The sequence below is a fragment of the Priapulus caudatus genome, unplaced genomic scaffold (assembly GCF_000485595.1).
Source record: "Priapulus caudatus unplaced genomic scaffold, Priapulus_caudatus-5.0.1 Scaffold309, whole genome shotgun sequence".
Taxonomy (NCBI): Eukaryota; Metazoa; Priapulida; class Priapulimorpha; order Priapulimorphida; family Priapulidae; genus Priapulus; species Priapulus caudatus.
Window position 1 is genome coordinate 384581 of NW_014577370.1, and position 16467 is coordinate 401047.

The 16467-nt window shown below is 45.4% G+C and overlaps 1 protein-coding gene across 1 annotated transcript in view; it reads left to right on the forward strand.

Moving 5' to 3' along the window:
• Positions 1-734: 734 nt before the first annotated feature.
• LOC106808854 (cysteine dioxygenase type 1-like) overlaps positions 735-16467 on the forward strand; it is a gene marked incomplete at its 3' end in the record, with an annotated part of 30480 nt that continues 14747 nt past the window's right edge. The window contains 1 exon segment of the mRNA XM_014811742.1: positions 735-938. Within this exon segment, the coding sequence (XP_014667228.1) occupies positions 748-938 (191 nt within the window).

Here is a 16467-nt window from a genome sequence, read left to right on the forward strand (position 1 = left end):
TTATATAGACTCGGTATTAGTTTATTAATGCGTACTAGGTACTTCATATTTGTGCTTATGATGTCTGTATGCCATTTAGATATTTGATATGTTATGAGAATTTATGTAGTTCTCTTCTTCAATCTTCTATTGTGTGTTATATTGGTCTTGCGACGTCTTAGTCATTGTTAAGTGTGGTGGTGCGCTATCCGACTCTGTATTTCGGCGTTGCTTATTGTGGTGGTATTCCTTGTAAAGCTTGTGCATGCGCTTATTCAGGCCAACTTGTGTGTTATATGGATCGTGAATTCAATCCGTCGTGTTATACTCATCATCATCATTTTGTCTTCAACTTATTATCGTATCGTTTTTTACTAGATCACATCTACTGGCGTGTCACTCTTGCTTGTCGCAAAGTCTTGTGTATTCTCACTATATTTCGAGACGCTGTATTCGTATCTGGAGTTTATCGGTTTATGTTATGCAACATAGTGATTTGAATTGTTTTAACATTCGTTCAGCTTCATATTTGTGGTCGTGAGTTTCCTTTCAGTGCGTCTTCGTCCGTATTAATCTACGGTGTGATCTTACTAGTCTTTAACACTTGTCGCAGGATAATCTGTGTTTGTGTACGCAGCTATGTCCGATTGGTTGTTGTCATTCAGCTTAGCTCACTTGTTGTAGATTAACTTCGAAGCACTGATGCGCGATGATAGTTGATCGATTCAATACGTGGCCTACTGCTTTTGCGGTTTCGACGCAGACGTAATGATGGCAAACCGCAAAATTTCTTTTGCGAAATTGACTGGTAAACTACCTGAAACACTCGACGAACTCATTGCTGCACTGAGACAAGTATTCGAGAAGAATGACGTAGACGTCGAAGTAGTGGAGATGCTTATGAACAACTACAAAAGCAACCCAGAATGGAAGAAATATGCAAACTTCGACCCACATAAGTAAGCTAGATTACGGCGATTTGATGTTTAATAAGTTGTTAACTAAATATCTTTCTATCTTGCAATGATAATTTATAATAATACTTCCAAAATGCTTATTTTTTGCAATTTAACCAATTTTTCTATGATTAATGAATATTTTGTTGGGCCAAGGATAGAGAACATGGGTCCCAATAAAACCAATGTGCCTAAACCTAACCCTAACCCTAATTCTAACCTAACGATCCTCCTAACCCTAATCCTAACTCTGCTAACCTTAACCATTAATTGATATAATATTATATTTATATTGATGTAAATGACATTGGTTTTATTGGGACCCATGTTCTCTATCCTTGAAGTAGGCTATCCTATCTCTATAAGTAGGCTAGTTATCTAATCGGTTATATTACCGCAAACATTTGATATTCGATCATAATTTATATGATGATGAGAAAGTAATTACCGTATATCTCAAATTTCATGAGAAGAACAGTACCTATCGAGGATTGAGAGGGTGTCCCTGGGCAAAAATAAATAAATAAATAAAATTGGGACATCATTATCTGTACAACTACCAGGTTGTTTGGCTGATGCTCTGACTTGGACTCATAGTCTGTCGGCTCTGCGTTCATTTCACTAACGCTGAGAGGGTCTATGTCCCCCAGGGTACTGCCGGAACGTACCCTGGGTACGGTCCGGTATACCGGAACGTACCCTGATACTATCTAATATGCCGGACCATACCTCACCTACTCCACTAACGAGTCTAGGGAGCCGCCTACGCCGGCAGTACCCTGGGGGACATAGACCCTATGAGCTTCACTAACATACCCTTTCAAGTTTGTGGTTGCAAGAGCTGATATGATGCCCTGACATTACTGCAGAGTTGTCCTCGTTGTCACCACGTACTTTGCTACAGTTACAGTACCGTTACGTCACGTAGCTGGCACATCTAACATAAACTGCCGCCATACAGGATCTGTGTACATGCATTCCAAAACGACTGTTGGTAATGCAGATGGCGAATGAACCAAATTGGCCAACAATGATTTACAGTAATGGTCACCTAAATTAATTTTGGCGAGTCTTGCAAAAATTGTTGCCTAGTAAAGAAATCGTGCCGAAGTTTTCCCCTCATCATCCTTGCTCAACCCACACCAACCTTACCAACTTACCTTACAATGACCTTACTTAACTTACTAACTTACCTAAGCTAATGTATGTGTAACATAATATGATTTACAGATGTTACATAAATTAGCTAGAGACGCGGAGTGCGGCTAGACTCGGGGTTGTTTTAGTGGTAATCTATGTAGACAGAGCGTCGCGCATCTTGTTGCGGCTACATTGATGTTATAGGGAGAATAAATTATTGTAAACGTGTTTTAGGTCGGGCGTTTCTAGGGTCATTGTGCAAGATGTGACTACACTGTGTGCCAGTTATTAAAGTTTATTAAGTTTAATACACAAGTTTGGATTCCTTCTTCATCATTTCTACATCGAACATTAATTCTATTTAAATCGACATTCAACGTTACATATCTACAGCAGCAGTAGCAGCAAAAACCGGTATATGAAAAAACGCAAGTGCCATTTTATGTTGAGAACAATTTGCCTTGGTTTAGAGTTTATAGTTTGTTCCTTTATGTATGCGAAGTATGGTAGCGATTTCTAGGCTTACTGTAAGAACTACCAAACGGGCCCAACCATTAGGTAGCCCCTAGGCTATTACGGCCCGCCAGCCGTAACAGAAAAACATACACAATATACGGAATACTTGTATTCTTGTATGTCGTAACTAGATCAATATGACCCATTAATAATTGAAAAAACGGACACCTGTAAGACTTGTGCCAGGGCTAGAGCAAAAAAACTACCAGTGTGGCAAAAAATTCTTTTCAGCGTCTAGGACGTTTCGTGTACATTGTTTCATGATACAAACCATTACCAGTACACGTATCACGTAAACATAAATTTCGTCTGCAAATTTACAGAGCGACAGCGCCATTGGAAGTATCGCGCTACGTATTGTCTAACTTGTATTGTGATACATTTAGTTGTTAAATATATAATATCAAGAGCTAATAATACCATGAAATTATTATAGACTCGCAGGCAAAGTAGAATAATGTTGTCGTGAAATAGCACTATTTTCTCGTTTTTCCGTTGTACACTCTAGGTATTATTAGCTCTTGATAATATATCTATTTATGTGTCAGTGTGCAGCGGCAGCCAGCGTTTGTTACAGTCTACGGATGAGCATTTGGATGGCATTTGCAGGAAATTGTCGGGAATAATAGGTGAAAGAGATTATAGAAACATTAAGATTAGGACTTTGGTAGTAAATAGATTTCGTATTTATTTAGCATTATATTTTATTGAAACGCTCCAAGTGCATGTGTACCCACTCCGATAACATCGCTCTCGGTTGCCAACACCACGTCCAGCATAATTAATTCGTTTATGAGCGATGACGCAGCTACTTGCGAACGAGACCGGCGGATCGAATGCACGCTTGCATGGGTGGCTACTGAATGCTACCGCCCTTACGTGTTTATAGGGGGAAATCCTTATCAATCGCTAGCGGCCAGCAGCAGCTGCTGTAAGCTGAAATTAGGTGTTTTCTATGGATGTAGTTGGATGGCACAGGTGCGTAGGCCGACTCCCGATACTTGATACTATCAAGAGCTAATACTAGTTCGAGAATAATGTAGATGCGAGGCGTCGTGAGGCCTGTGGGAGGCGAGGTTTACACGCCAATATCTCGGCCTAGGAGTATCGTAGTGGCAAGCGGTTGGTCTTGTTTCAGAGAGCAAAGGGATGCTAGAATCGCAGCCGAGTTGCATGAAAAAGGAATACCATGAACATGCTACAGGTTGCTTTAAGGGAATACCATGAACATTCTAGACTCGCAGACAAAGTAGAATAATATTGCCGTGAAATAGCACTATTTTCTCGTTGTACACGCTAGGTATTATATGCTCTTGATACTATCTATAATCGTCCCATTGAATGGCGTTGCAGACGCCGGGTCTACGACCCTCGTCTCTAGTAGGTTCACTCTGCTCACCGTAACCAACGCGAGTCGAAACTAACTCTAGTAGCATCGGTGAGCTTATGTGTCTTATGAGCCTTTATGTGGGAGGGTTACGTGGACCGTACGTTAACGTACCCGTTACTATTTAGTATTTACACGCTATGCGCCCAGTCATTCAGCGTATTCCTACGTATTGCGGTGAGCACCCGCGCATTTCCTTGTTGGTCAGTTACGCACGAAGGGTCGTTGTCGTATCAGGTATTACATATATGTACCCGATGTAGTTTTAGGTTGTTTAGTATTATGTTTATATATGTATATGACTTTGAGGTATGTTTAGGGTTAAGGTTAGGGTAAACTTCTGTATTACAAGTCTGGTACACTTTGTGTATACTGTATACATATATGCACCTCCTGATACGGCAACGACCCCTTCAGCGTCAGTTACACGTACTCACTACGAACCCGCAATAAACCTGTTCACAGTGGTGACACGCGCGCGCGACAACGGGACCGCTTTGTGGCGGGAACAAAATTAATCACAGGATTGTCACTTTCACCCAAGAGTTAGGAACGAATGTGAGCGACACCTCCCTCAACAGTTGGCAGGGGATCACTCGTGCGTCGTGCGCTCGTGCACGACGTGCACGCTCGTGCTCGTGCACTCGTGCATTCGTGCGTCCGCCATGGGCTATGTTAGTTGTTACGCACGCACGCACGCACGCACGCTCTCTCTCTCTCTCTCACACACACACACACACACACACACACACACACACACACACACACCCATACTTATATATATAGTATTATACTATATATATATTATATATATTGAATTCGTCGGTAGTGTACCGTAGGTTGTACACTCTTCGTTGGCAATAGTGGATTGAATCTTGTTGTATTGTTCAGCGCGTGTATTGTATTTACTAAATTGTACAAGCGATTTAGAGATCTTTATACCCGTACAAGTAACATGGTAGTTGGGTTGGTGGGTTACACACAGTAGGTTGTACCAGGTTGGGCTATGCAAGCTGCTAGGTGGGCTACAGACAGTGTGGTGTACACTCTACAGGTGGGGTGGGTTGTACAGTTGTTAGATACTCAGGCTTACTCAGGCTAGGTAGGTAACGACCGTACCGGTACGTTTCACACTATGCACACGACCACCAGAGTCACAAGTAGTTACACCCCGCAGTGCGAGAAACGGAACTCATTTGTTCACCAGGTCCTGCTGTACCGCGTTCGCACGTAGTACTACTGTACTGCGGTGCTGCTACATAGGTCTACCGTCTAACGCACACATGTTGATCGTGCTAAACGGATGTATCGTATTGTGAGTGAGGCAGAGCGTGATGGTGGCCGCGAGTAATGTTGCGCTGATGCAGCATGTGATTAATAAATCTCGGTAATCACAAAACCGGTGCCATCGACAGCTATATAGATTGGAGCACGGTAGCTCTAGAACTATAGCCCTTCGCTCTGACACACGCTCTGCCACAGGCCTGTGGCAGAGTGATGGGCTATAGATAATAGTTCTAGAGCTAGGAGCACGGTAGCCACGCGCGCGTGCTTATGCGTGCGCGCGCATGTGTGTGGTAGATGTTCGTGCGCGGGTGTGTTGGTGTGTGCGCTTGTGTGAGTGGCCGTGTGGGTCTCAGTGGGCATACGTGTGTGCGTGTGTGTGTTCGTGCCCACACGCGCGTGGGTGTTTGTGTGTTCGTGAATGGGTGCGCGTGTGTACAAGCAGGCGTGTCCGTGATTGTGTGCGTGCGTGTGCTGCTGTGCACGGAAACTCACATATTTGCATTACTGTGCAATGCACACGCGTTTACATGGTTTACTCATTGGAGAAGAACGCCGTAGCCTACGCAAACGATGCGGTTTCTATACATCTGAAAGCATTTTAGCCTAGAAAAATGGAACCTAGTAAACGGAAATCACTCATTTTGTAAAAACAGCCGCTGCCTGGCTCGGATACGCTTCCGACACCGATGTTAAGTGGTCACACGGGGGGATTCGACAACATGGTGACTTTTTAAATAGCTTTTACGCAATTTTTGTTTTCTATTCGGTGACGTCGACAGTCCATTAACATTGCTGCCCTCGCCATTAATGAATCGCGGGCACACTCTCACTCAGTTGCACGCACAGGCGCCCGCTCGTGCGCCCGCTGGTTTAGAATGAGCATGTCATGTAAGTAAAGAGAAATTATCCAAGGTTTCGGAACAAAAAATAAGTGCCGTCGACACGAGATGTACTCTTTTCCTCTTACCTGCCAGTATGCTTTTAAGATCTGGGTCACTTGAGTTTTTGGTCTTGGCCCAAAAAAATGCGGACGTGGGGATCAGAAGTAGTGAAACTTCTCGAAAACAACAGAAACTAGTGCATATACTACGTACAACCGTTTGCGCGGGAAAGATAAACAGGCGTTTGCTACTTGTTCATTTTTGTACGGAACAAACCCTAGACTCTGTCAAGTAGCAATTATGGCGCGCTAACCACTTGAGCTTGTAGGTGAGTGTCACTTGAAATGAAGGGGGACTGATGTTGAACTCGTTATGTTGAACTCGTATGCCCGCTTGCGTACGGTATATTATATATATATATATATATATATATATATATATATATATATATATATATATATATATACTTGTGGTAACCGCAACTGCTAAATGTTGGATTCTAGCACGTATGGATTCTGTGCCTGTGCCGCTTCGTAGATATCATCATGGTGATCCTACCGAAATGGTATTTATCGGAGAGGGGTGAAACTCAGGTGAACACAGGTGAAACTCCTATATAATATAGTAGCGTGAGAACGTGGTTAGCAGGTCAGCAATGCTGGATGCGGAAATGTAGCGAGGAGTGTTTATGGTATATAAACACCGGCTACACCCGAGCCCGCCCGTCGCGGGAATGAATCCCGATGGTGACACCTAGGTGCGACAAAGGAGAAGAGGCGACGGTGGAGGACCACCTGCTCTCGAAGTCGCGCCGTGAGAAACTCGCGTCGTGAGAAATGTGTCACTAAGGCGCGGGTTTTATGGTAACCAATTACGGACGGACTTAAAAGCGAAGGCTCTAGCCGAGCTCGGGAGAACCTGACTGTCCTTCCGACTGACTCTTGTTCACTCACTCATAGCTCGCATCTTATACCTTGTGTCTGTTTCCACTCTGATCATGTCGAGTAATAAACGCCAGTGCGGTACGTTACTACCTTAGTTGTTGTCTATCTGTTGGTTTGCGTACTCCCACTCCTGCATCTACCTACAGACCTACACCTACCTACGCCTAGCCTTAGATCGCCAGTAGTCATACCCGCTAACGAACGACATCGTTACACTGGAGCCGCCTGTAAAAGAGTTGGGTTATTGTGTGCGCACGCGTGTTGCTGCCCTGTGCCTTCATCGCCGACTGGAGCCGATCTACTGCTACTACTGCTACTGCTGGGTATTGCTGGTCGCATTGACGCACCATGCAGTTTGGTCTCTATCGCAAGGCCATCTATAGTGATGAAGAACTACCCGTTTGATGGCGCCCGTGACCTGGCGTGTTATAACGCAGTTCGTCTTCTGGTCAATAGTCAGCTAAGCCCTCTTGATCTGTTGTCCCTTTCGGTGCCGGTTGGCTAATCGCTGTGTTCTCCACGTTTAATGGGCCAAGTGGAAATTTCAATAACCAAGCATCGGTCAAAAACCACCCAAATTCATTCTAATACGAGATAAATCAAAATCCCATCAAATCCAACCCAATCCAAATTATATCCATATCATATCCAGCTCGACTCCAATCAAAATTTAATCAAAATTACAATTCAATGAGATCGCCAGCCCTGACCCATATCACTTCATCTAACACACGCGCATTCTACGTGAATCCCCGTGAAAGCTTTATATCAGAGAGAATCCCGCAAGAGCTTCATATAAGCGAAGCTGAAGATATAGCATCATATTAGTGAAGCCCACGAGAGCTTCACGCCAAACGGGGCATCTGCGGATCTCTCTGTGGAAAACAATCGTCATGTGGATGGAACCGTACACGGCGGATGCAAGCGGGAACTCCGCATGAGAGGTCGTCATCGCCTAATTAACACGGAGCGTGCGAGTCGCCGACACCGTGTGTGCGATCGGCCGCGTGACGCATGCGCGATGTGCCAGGGCGTCGATCCCGCGCACTGCGTTCCGCTTCTCTCGCACAGCTGTCCCGTCGCCGTAACACGGATCGCGTTAATTAATGACTGATTAGCGGCTGGGAGGCTGCGGTGGCAGCGGGGGGGGGCGACGTTTACGATGACGTTTAACGGCCGCTCGCATGATTTCTCGCGAAAGTCGAGCGATGGCTTCATCTGAGCGCGGGGCTTCATCGAGCTGGTTGCAGTGGATAGGTTCTATCCCCAGCGGTGGCGTTCAGGTGATGGAAATTGACTCCGTATAGCTATGTTCATCTACGAGCGAGTACGTGCGTGGCGTGCTTACGGATGGAGAGCGCACCGAGTTAATGGCCTCGTGTTATTTCTCCCCTCGTTGTAGCTGACGTTACGGCCGTTACGAGCTCGATTACCTTCCTTCCTCTCTTGTCGCTCCCCCTCTTCCTGTTTCTTTTCTCTCTGTCCCTCTCTCTTTCTCTCACTCTGTTCGTTTTCTCTTCTTTCTGTCTCTCACTCTTCCTCTTTTTCTCTCTGCCCTCACGCTTTCTCTCGCTCTCTTTCGCTTTTTTTCATGGCTCTAACTTCCTTCTTAGTGTATTCCTCCACTCCCCCTTCCTCCCTCTCACTCTCCTCTTTTTCTCGCGCTCTCACTGTTATTACGTTTACGTAGGTGTGGATTTACAGTTGTTTCGCGGCAATCGCGTGTATGGAAATGTTATTTTCCGTTGATATGTGCTAGTTTTGCCTGTCACTAAAGAGCGAACGCCGCTACTAGCTTTGCCTGCCACTATCGCAGAATACGACACGCAAATAGCAGTGGCGAATCCGAAAATGTCACATCCGATTTAGCCTAAGTGATGTATGGTTGGCTGCGACCGTATAGTTTTTTCTGCATAGCGGTTGAAAAGTCATTTCGGTGGCTGATCGAACTATCGGCTCGACATTTGGGACATCCTTCGGGAGCCGTGAAAGGCAGAGGCGACTTCTGCATTGTGATGGGCCGTGCGGCAAGGCAGGTGAAGCGGTTGAGGGGCGGATGACGTTGCAGGCACGCGCGCCTCTATACGCACAAACGCAGGACCGTGACGGATTCGCTCCAGGAATAATAACGGAGGATACGGGAATTGTAGTGGAAAGATGGGACGACGGATATAGAAAAAGGGTCGACAGGCGGAATGACAGCATGATGGGAAGAAAAGGGGTCAACTGAACGGCAGGAGGAGCGACGGAGTGGACGGGACGACAGGCGGAATGACAGCATGACGGGAAGAAAAGGGGTCAACTGAACGACAGGAGGAGCGACGGAGTGGACGGGACGACAGGCGGAATGATAGCATGACGGGAAGAAAAGGGGACAACTGAACGACAGGCGGAGCGACGGAGTGGACGGGATGAATGGCAGGCGGAATGGCAGGAGGGAAGACGTGACAGGCGGAGGTGGGGCGGTGGCGGGACGTTGGCGGGACGGAAGGAGGGGGTATTTGCACGAGCCGCCGACACCGCCGTATGACCTGCTGCATGGCCGTCGCGCCTACGTGATCGCGATCACGATCATCATGGCGAGTGGCTATCGATGTCAGCGATGCACCGGTGGCGCCGTGTAACGTCAGCCGGTGTCGGTAAACAGCGATGACGCGCGCACCGCCGCACCGCTCGGTCGGCTCCTCCACTCTCCATCCCTCCGTCGGGCGGCTGCTGTTGACACGACTCTTTAGCGGAGTTTGCGCTCGCGAGGCGGCCGTAGCGAAGCCCTACGCTGATTCACTTTGTCGCTCACTCGATACGAAATTCGCCGGCTGCGACGGATCGGGTTTGCCTGCGTACGTGCGTGCGTGGTCGTGCACCGCCACCCACGGGGTTGTGGGAAAGGCATGACTGCGTACGTGCGTGCGTGCGTGCATGCGTGCGTGCGATTGCGTGCGCGAACCACCCAAGAGTGTGTGGCGAGTATGGGTGACTACGTTCGCGCGCGTGTAAGGAGTAGGTTTGGCGGGCAAAGGATAGATGGGATAGAGCGATATTATAGGTGACTTTCGAATGAGACCATGTAATCTCTGGGAAGAGAGTCGAAATAAGTCAATACATCTCATGTAACACGTACTTAGCTCGCTCGTTGTGATTCGCGCGACGATTCGCGGGCTCGTTCGTGACCATGCAGTCGTTAGATGAACAGGTCCGTAGCTGGGCTGGGGCAGGGGGACACCGCATCGACCGTACATACAGGTCGTGCACACACGCACGGGGCAGTGGCAATAATACAAGTTTAATAATTGGACACGAATTATGTTTAGTGCAAACACAAAAACTCATACATGAACTCGGAAAGGGGGAGATACGCTATCTTTCGCGAGTTTGTCCAGAGGGGCGTGTGTACATTGAGATTGTGTTGAAAAGTATTTGAACAGCGCGTACGTAAAAAAATTATGAGGAGATATAGCGGACGGGGACTTTGAAAACGTTGGTAGTAAAATACCAACGATAATATAGTATAGTAATAGGATAATACTAGGATCATAATAAAGGATAATAATAGTATAGTAATAGGATAGTAATATAGGATAGTATAGTAAAATACGAAAGATAGTTCGTGTTTCTTTACCATATCATTTTATCAGGCGTGTATAATATAGATAGATAAATAAATAAATAAATAAATATATATATATATATATATATATATATATATGGAATGGACGGATGATGGATGATGGGACGGACGGACGGACGGACGGACGACGACCGACGGAACGGACGGACGGACGAGCCGGACGACGGATAGATTGATAGATAGATAGTCTATTATATATAAATCTATTATATATAACTATCTATCTATCTGTTCGTCCGTCCGTCCGATCGTCCGTCCGTTATTTTTAATTTCTTTAGCTTTTTGTAATTTGTATTTTTTATATTTAATGTTTTTATCTTTTGATTTCTTATATATTTTTTACTGTTTGGATGGGATGGGATGGGATGCGGTGCGTGCGGTGCGATGGGATGCGGTGCAATGGGATGGCATGGCATGGCCATGTGATCATTGTGATGGCATAGCATGGGAGTTGGCAATGGGATGGCGATGGATGGCATGGATGGGATCCAGGGATGGATGGATGGATGCCAGGGATTGGGATGGGATGGGAATGGGATGGGATGGATGGGATGGATGGGATGGGATGGGTGGGATGCGGTGGATGGCATACGCATGGATGGCGATGGAATGGGAATGGATGCATGGATGCATCGGATAGATTAGATAGTTAGAATTTCCTTTCAACGCAAGCGGTCACCAGCTGAGTAAGCCACTGATTTCTGCGGGCAACGCCGAGTATGCCCGCTAGTATAATATATATATATATATATAATATATATATATATATATTTTATTATATCTATCTATCTGGAGGTATTATAGTATACACGCCTGATAAAATGATATGGTAAAGGAAGACGAACTATCTTACTACCAAGCGTTTTCAAGTCCCCGTCGGCGTCGCGCCATAAGCTCCTTATGATTTTTTAGCGGCCTCGCTGATCCTTTTTGCCAGGAGGGGAAACACTGTATATATCATATATATTATATCTATATATAATATATATATATATATATACTATATATATAGAGAGAGAGAGAGAGAGAAGAAGAGAGAGAGAGAGAGAGAGAGAGAGAGAGAGAGAGAAGAGAGAGAGAGAGAGAGAGAGAGAGAGAGAGAGAGAGATGGATAGATAGATAGATAGATAGGTGTATATGTTATACACTCCTGATTATGATTGGAACGTGTGCCTGCTACAACCAAGTTCCTGCTGTAATCGTGAGGTGTCTGCCGCCGGCTGTGAGTGACAGCGCACTCATTGCGATAGGTAGTGCTAGATTGGACACGGGCTCGCTATGTGTACCGACATGCCCCACCTCAACACCCCGGTGCGTAGATAAATACTGCACAGGCACAGGACAGATAAATATAGGCACAGGCACTTGGGCCGTTTCAACAATAACAAGTTAGTGAATAAACATGAGTAACTACGAACGTCTTCACGTTTATCTACTCTCGTTCGCCTATCATTGGTAATAATTCCCCGTAAATACTGTTCAAATGCTCCTCTACAACATACAACATACGATCTCACCGCACGCACGCCACTGTTATGTGTACAAACTCGCAGAAAGATGAATATATATACTCACAGAACTCGACCTTTCTGCGAGTTTGTGCACAGTGGCGTGCGTGCAATGAGAAGCATTTACGTGGAACGACATTTACGTGGATACATGGACGCAGAGACGACATTTACGTGGAGACATGGACGCAGAGACGACATTTACGTGGAGACATGGACGCAGAGGCGACATTTACGTGGAATTATTAGTCGATAGAGAATACATAAACATTAAGACTGAGAGTTAAAACAATTCGTGCTTATATTTACCATCATTCTATTATTGAAACGGCCTGTGAAACTGAGAGTGTCTGTGATTATTGCAGACAGATTTACGTTTACCTATGTTATCGGGAACAATGTATCATAATTAACCTACATTGATTCATCATTGATTGACCGATCATAATTAACCTACTTAACGGTGATAGTCTGCAAACAAATTATATTATAAAAATATTGTAGGCTGCAGAACAGTTTAATTTTTATGGAGTATACGGACGTAGTTTGCCTTTCCGTTTCTTTTTGTGTATTGCTTGGTTATATATACAATAATTATACTGTCCAAATGCCTGTGGTTATATAGGTCAATGCGCGCGGAGGGGTGGGGTGTGTGTACATTTGACCCCGTACGACGTAATCGTTTGAACTGATCACCACTGTTAGAAGCCATACGCCCGGCGCACACGTGAGTAATTTTACTTGAGTAGCCGGGCTTTATATCGTGCGTGGTTTTCGCAGCTACTAGACGCGTCGCGTCTCATCTTGTGTGTGTTTGATGGGTGCCGACGACTTAAAAGCGGGGTCTCTTCGCATATTCGCGAGAAGTTTCACGAAAGTAGCGAGTCTCATACCCTGCTAGGTGCAAGTGCCTGTATGTAGTATGCTTTCACAGTATTTTTTTTTCGTTTTTCTTACCGAAATGCACAAGTATGTACATACGTGCGCACGCGCGCACGCACACACAAATGTGAAAGAGTACACACTGCAATAAAAAATTGCATTATTACGTATCATCAAGAGAGCGTGCATTAATTGAATTAATTACTTGAATTAATAATTTATTGGTAATGCGTATATATTCTCTCTTGATAGTAATACTCTAATGTGCTACAGCAGTGCGACAGCTGCCTTAATATCTGCGATGTCGGTTAATGAATATACTCGGCACAATCAGGCATAGGCGATTCTCTCGCATTGTGATGTTGTCGGGTACGTGATATGAATGAAGGCAGCACGAAGCTGCTCCTAATCCGCAGGTGATGCCTATTATAGACCCCCATTATTATTATCCCCTCCATGGCTCGTAGTTCATCTGACAGCGACGTATGGTCGTGTGTTACAGTACTCTAGTAGGTTTACACATAACAAGCGAGGAATGGTCTGTCGCCCGCTGAAAGGGCCAGGCAAGCAGCAAGGCAAGTAGCAAGGCAAGTAGCAAGGCTCAGCTATGCTGGGATTGTCCACTGATGCTTATATGTGTAGCTAGGTTAGGTTAGGTTAGGTATGTGGATCACTGTACGGGTCAGGCATGCAGTCAGCATACACGCGTAGGTGCCTGCAGTACCTGCGGGTCAGTTAGTACTTACCAACGTCAGGTCTGGCGCTTTAATGGTTATTTCACCTTTGCCGCGAGTCACGCAATTTCGGTCATGAAATGTTTCGTAGCGTACCATAGCAAATGGCGTCGTACGTATACATCAGGAGTAGATAAAGGGATAAAGATAAAGATAAAGGATAAAGGATAAGGATAAAGTCCCTTTATCTACTCCTGGTATACATGTAACTATATCTGCCCTGCCGTACTCACGCCCGGGTATCTGTGCACATGGGGTGGACCTAAAAATAGCATAAAACTGTAGTCGTTAGCAAAGCTTAGCTTGATCGGTACAGTTTAGAAGTGCCGGATGACTCCGTGCGCGATGCCGGTTAACTGTATCATCCCTTGCCAAAAATATTGGCCGCACGACCTCCGCACGCGGAACCCTTCTCTCTCCCGTGTCCATCCACGATGTCGACACCGATAGATTTTCCATCCATCCACGCAAACCTCGGCATCGATAACCTGTTATAGAGATTCCTGCCCTTCTCTCCCTCCCCTTAGTGCATGATTACATCGGCTTTCTCAGTCTCGGGTCACGCTCGATTCCAGCAGTAACGTCGATTGGATGTGAACCGACCCTAACGTTAATCACGACAGCCATGTTTGGGCCGCCGGGCAACGGCGTGTGGAGTAGTATCAGTCCGCTCGTTCTACAGTGCTATCAGATCATCGTGGGTTGACCATAAGTTTATTATAGACAGTAAATGCGTACATTATCAAGAGCAACTGTTCTCAACTTATCAAGAGCAACTATATAGTTCGTGCGGAAAACGTACGTGTCTCCTCCGGTTTAACCACGGAGACCGGAGTGTGGAGTCTACACCAATTACCTCTCATCCCAAAAAAGCAGTTATAGCTAGGTCTCTCTTGTGTCTTAATGAAAACATACCATATATTTGTATCTTATTCGTTATATCAAGAGCTAATAATACCTTATTATTATTACTAGCTCTTGGTTATATGTGCCTATCGGGTATATTGTTTATGCTGTTTGCATTCGGTTGGCCCTCTCCACCGATAATTTCTAACGTTATCTTCCTTTCCCGTTTCGTTACGCTTCTGTGATGTAATGTCATCTTCGACGCTGCGAATGTGCATTCTATATATATATATATGTGTGGGTGACATGCTCACCTGGCCCCGCGGCTGTGCTTGTCAATCATATTCGGCAGGTATAATCAGTGCGTCGTGCGCGCGCGTGTGTGTATTGATCGGTCGCGTGCATGGGCGCCGTGGTGGGCGTATGCTGCCGCGCTACTATTAGTATTAGCTGAGAGGGCTTACATTACCGTGTACATGTACATGGTGCGGCGTGTGAGCATCATCAGTGGCAGTAGCCCCGCTGATGTAGTTACACTATTATTGTATACAATGTATATACGGTATTATTTACAGCATTATTGTTGCGAAGCAGTTAGGCTTAGATACAAATATCAGGATATTTTTTAGCTCACCTTCGCATCGTCAAGATGAGCTATTGCCATAGGTCGTCGTCCGTCGTACGTCCGTCCGTCCGTCCGTCCGTCCGTCCGTCCGTCCGTCCGTCCGTCCGTCCGTCCGTTAACATTTGGCTACGGTCAACGATAACTCAGGAACTCTTTGACTCACATGTTTGGAATTGGGTATAGTTGTTACTGCTATACTCCCATATTGAACGTCCTATTTTGGAGCACGCCAGTCGACGTACTTTCGAGCCACGGCAATTTTTTGGCAAAAATGGAAATTGCCATTAGTCAGTTCAAGTTCAACGGATTTTGCTCATTTTTGGTATGTGAATGAATAAGGGCTAGGGAATTCATAATTCTCGTCCCATATCGCTTTTCACATACATAACTACAATCAAGCTACAATCCAGAGAGATAGGCTGAAATGTACGCAGTGATTGAAATACAGTCCCATGGAAATGTTTTCGCAAAACCCATTGTAAATAAATGAAAAGCCTGCATGTGAGTGGCACACACCGGCAGGAGAAAGTTGTTATCACATTCTGACTGAGTGCTTCTTTTTTACATTTTACCAGCCCTGTGTTTCATCCACGCTGTACGCAGCACACCCCGTTACCTACATCTTCTCCTAAATGCTATGGATTTACCTTTCATTTTGCCATTCTATACATGTAGACGACGCATTATGTCTATGGAGACGACGCATAACGGTTATGCAAGCATTGAAATCTTAATTCATGCCATTATTTTCATAAGCGCGATTAAGATTTTCTCGGGTGAAAGTTACGTCGATAGCCGTCTAGCTCGCACTAGGTCAGCACGCCTCTAGAAATCATAGTATATAGCCTACTGAGGCTACCTCATTGTATGCGAGTTGTTCTTACGCAGTCAAGAACGCGTACAATGAGTTGTTCTTACGCAGTCAAGAGATATAGGGCTCCAGTCTACGCGGGAAAAAACAGAGCCCACTCGGCATGTTGTTTACGCTCTTGAGTCACATGATGGCGATATATATATATATATATACATACACGAGTGCAGCTTTGGTATTTGTGGGGTCACGCAGAGTCGCTGAGTGGCGGAGGCGCGATTACAAGATGGCGCCATAAGCCAGCCAACCAAAGACACGTGTAGTGACACACCTCCCTGTCTAT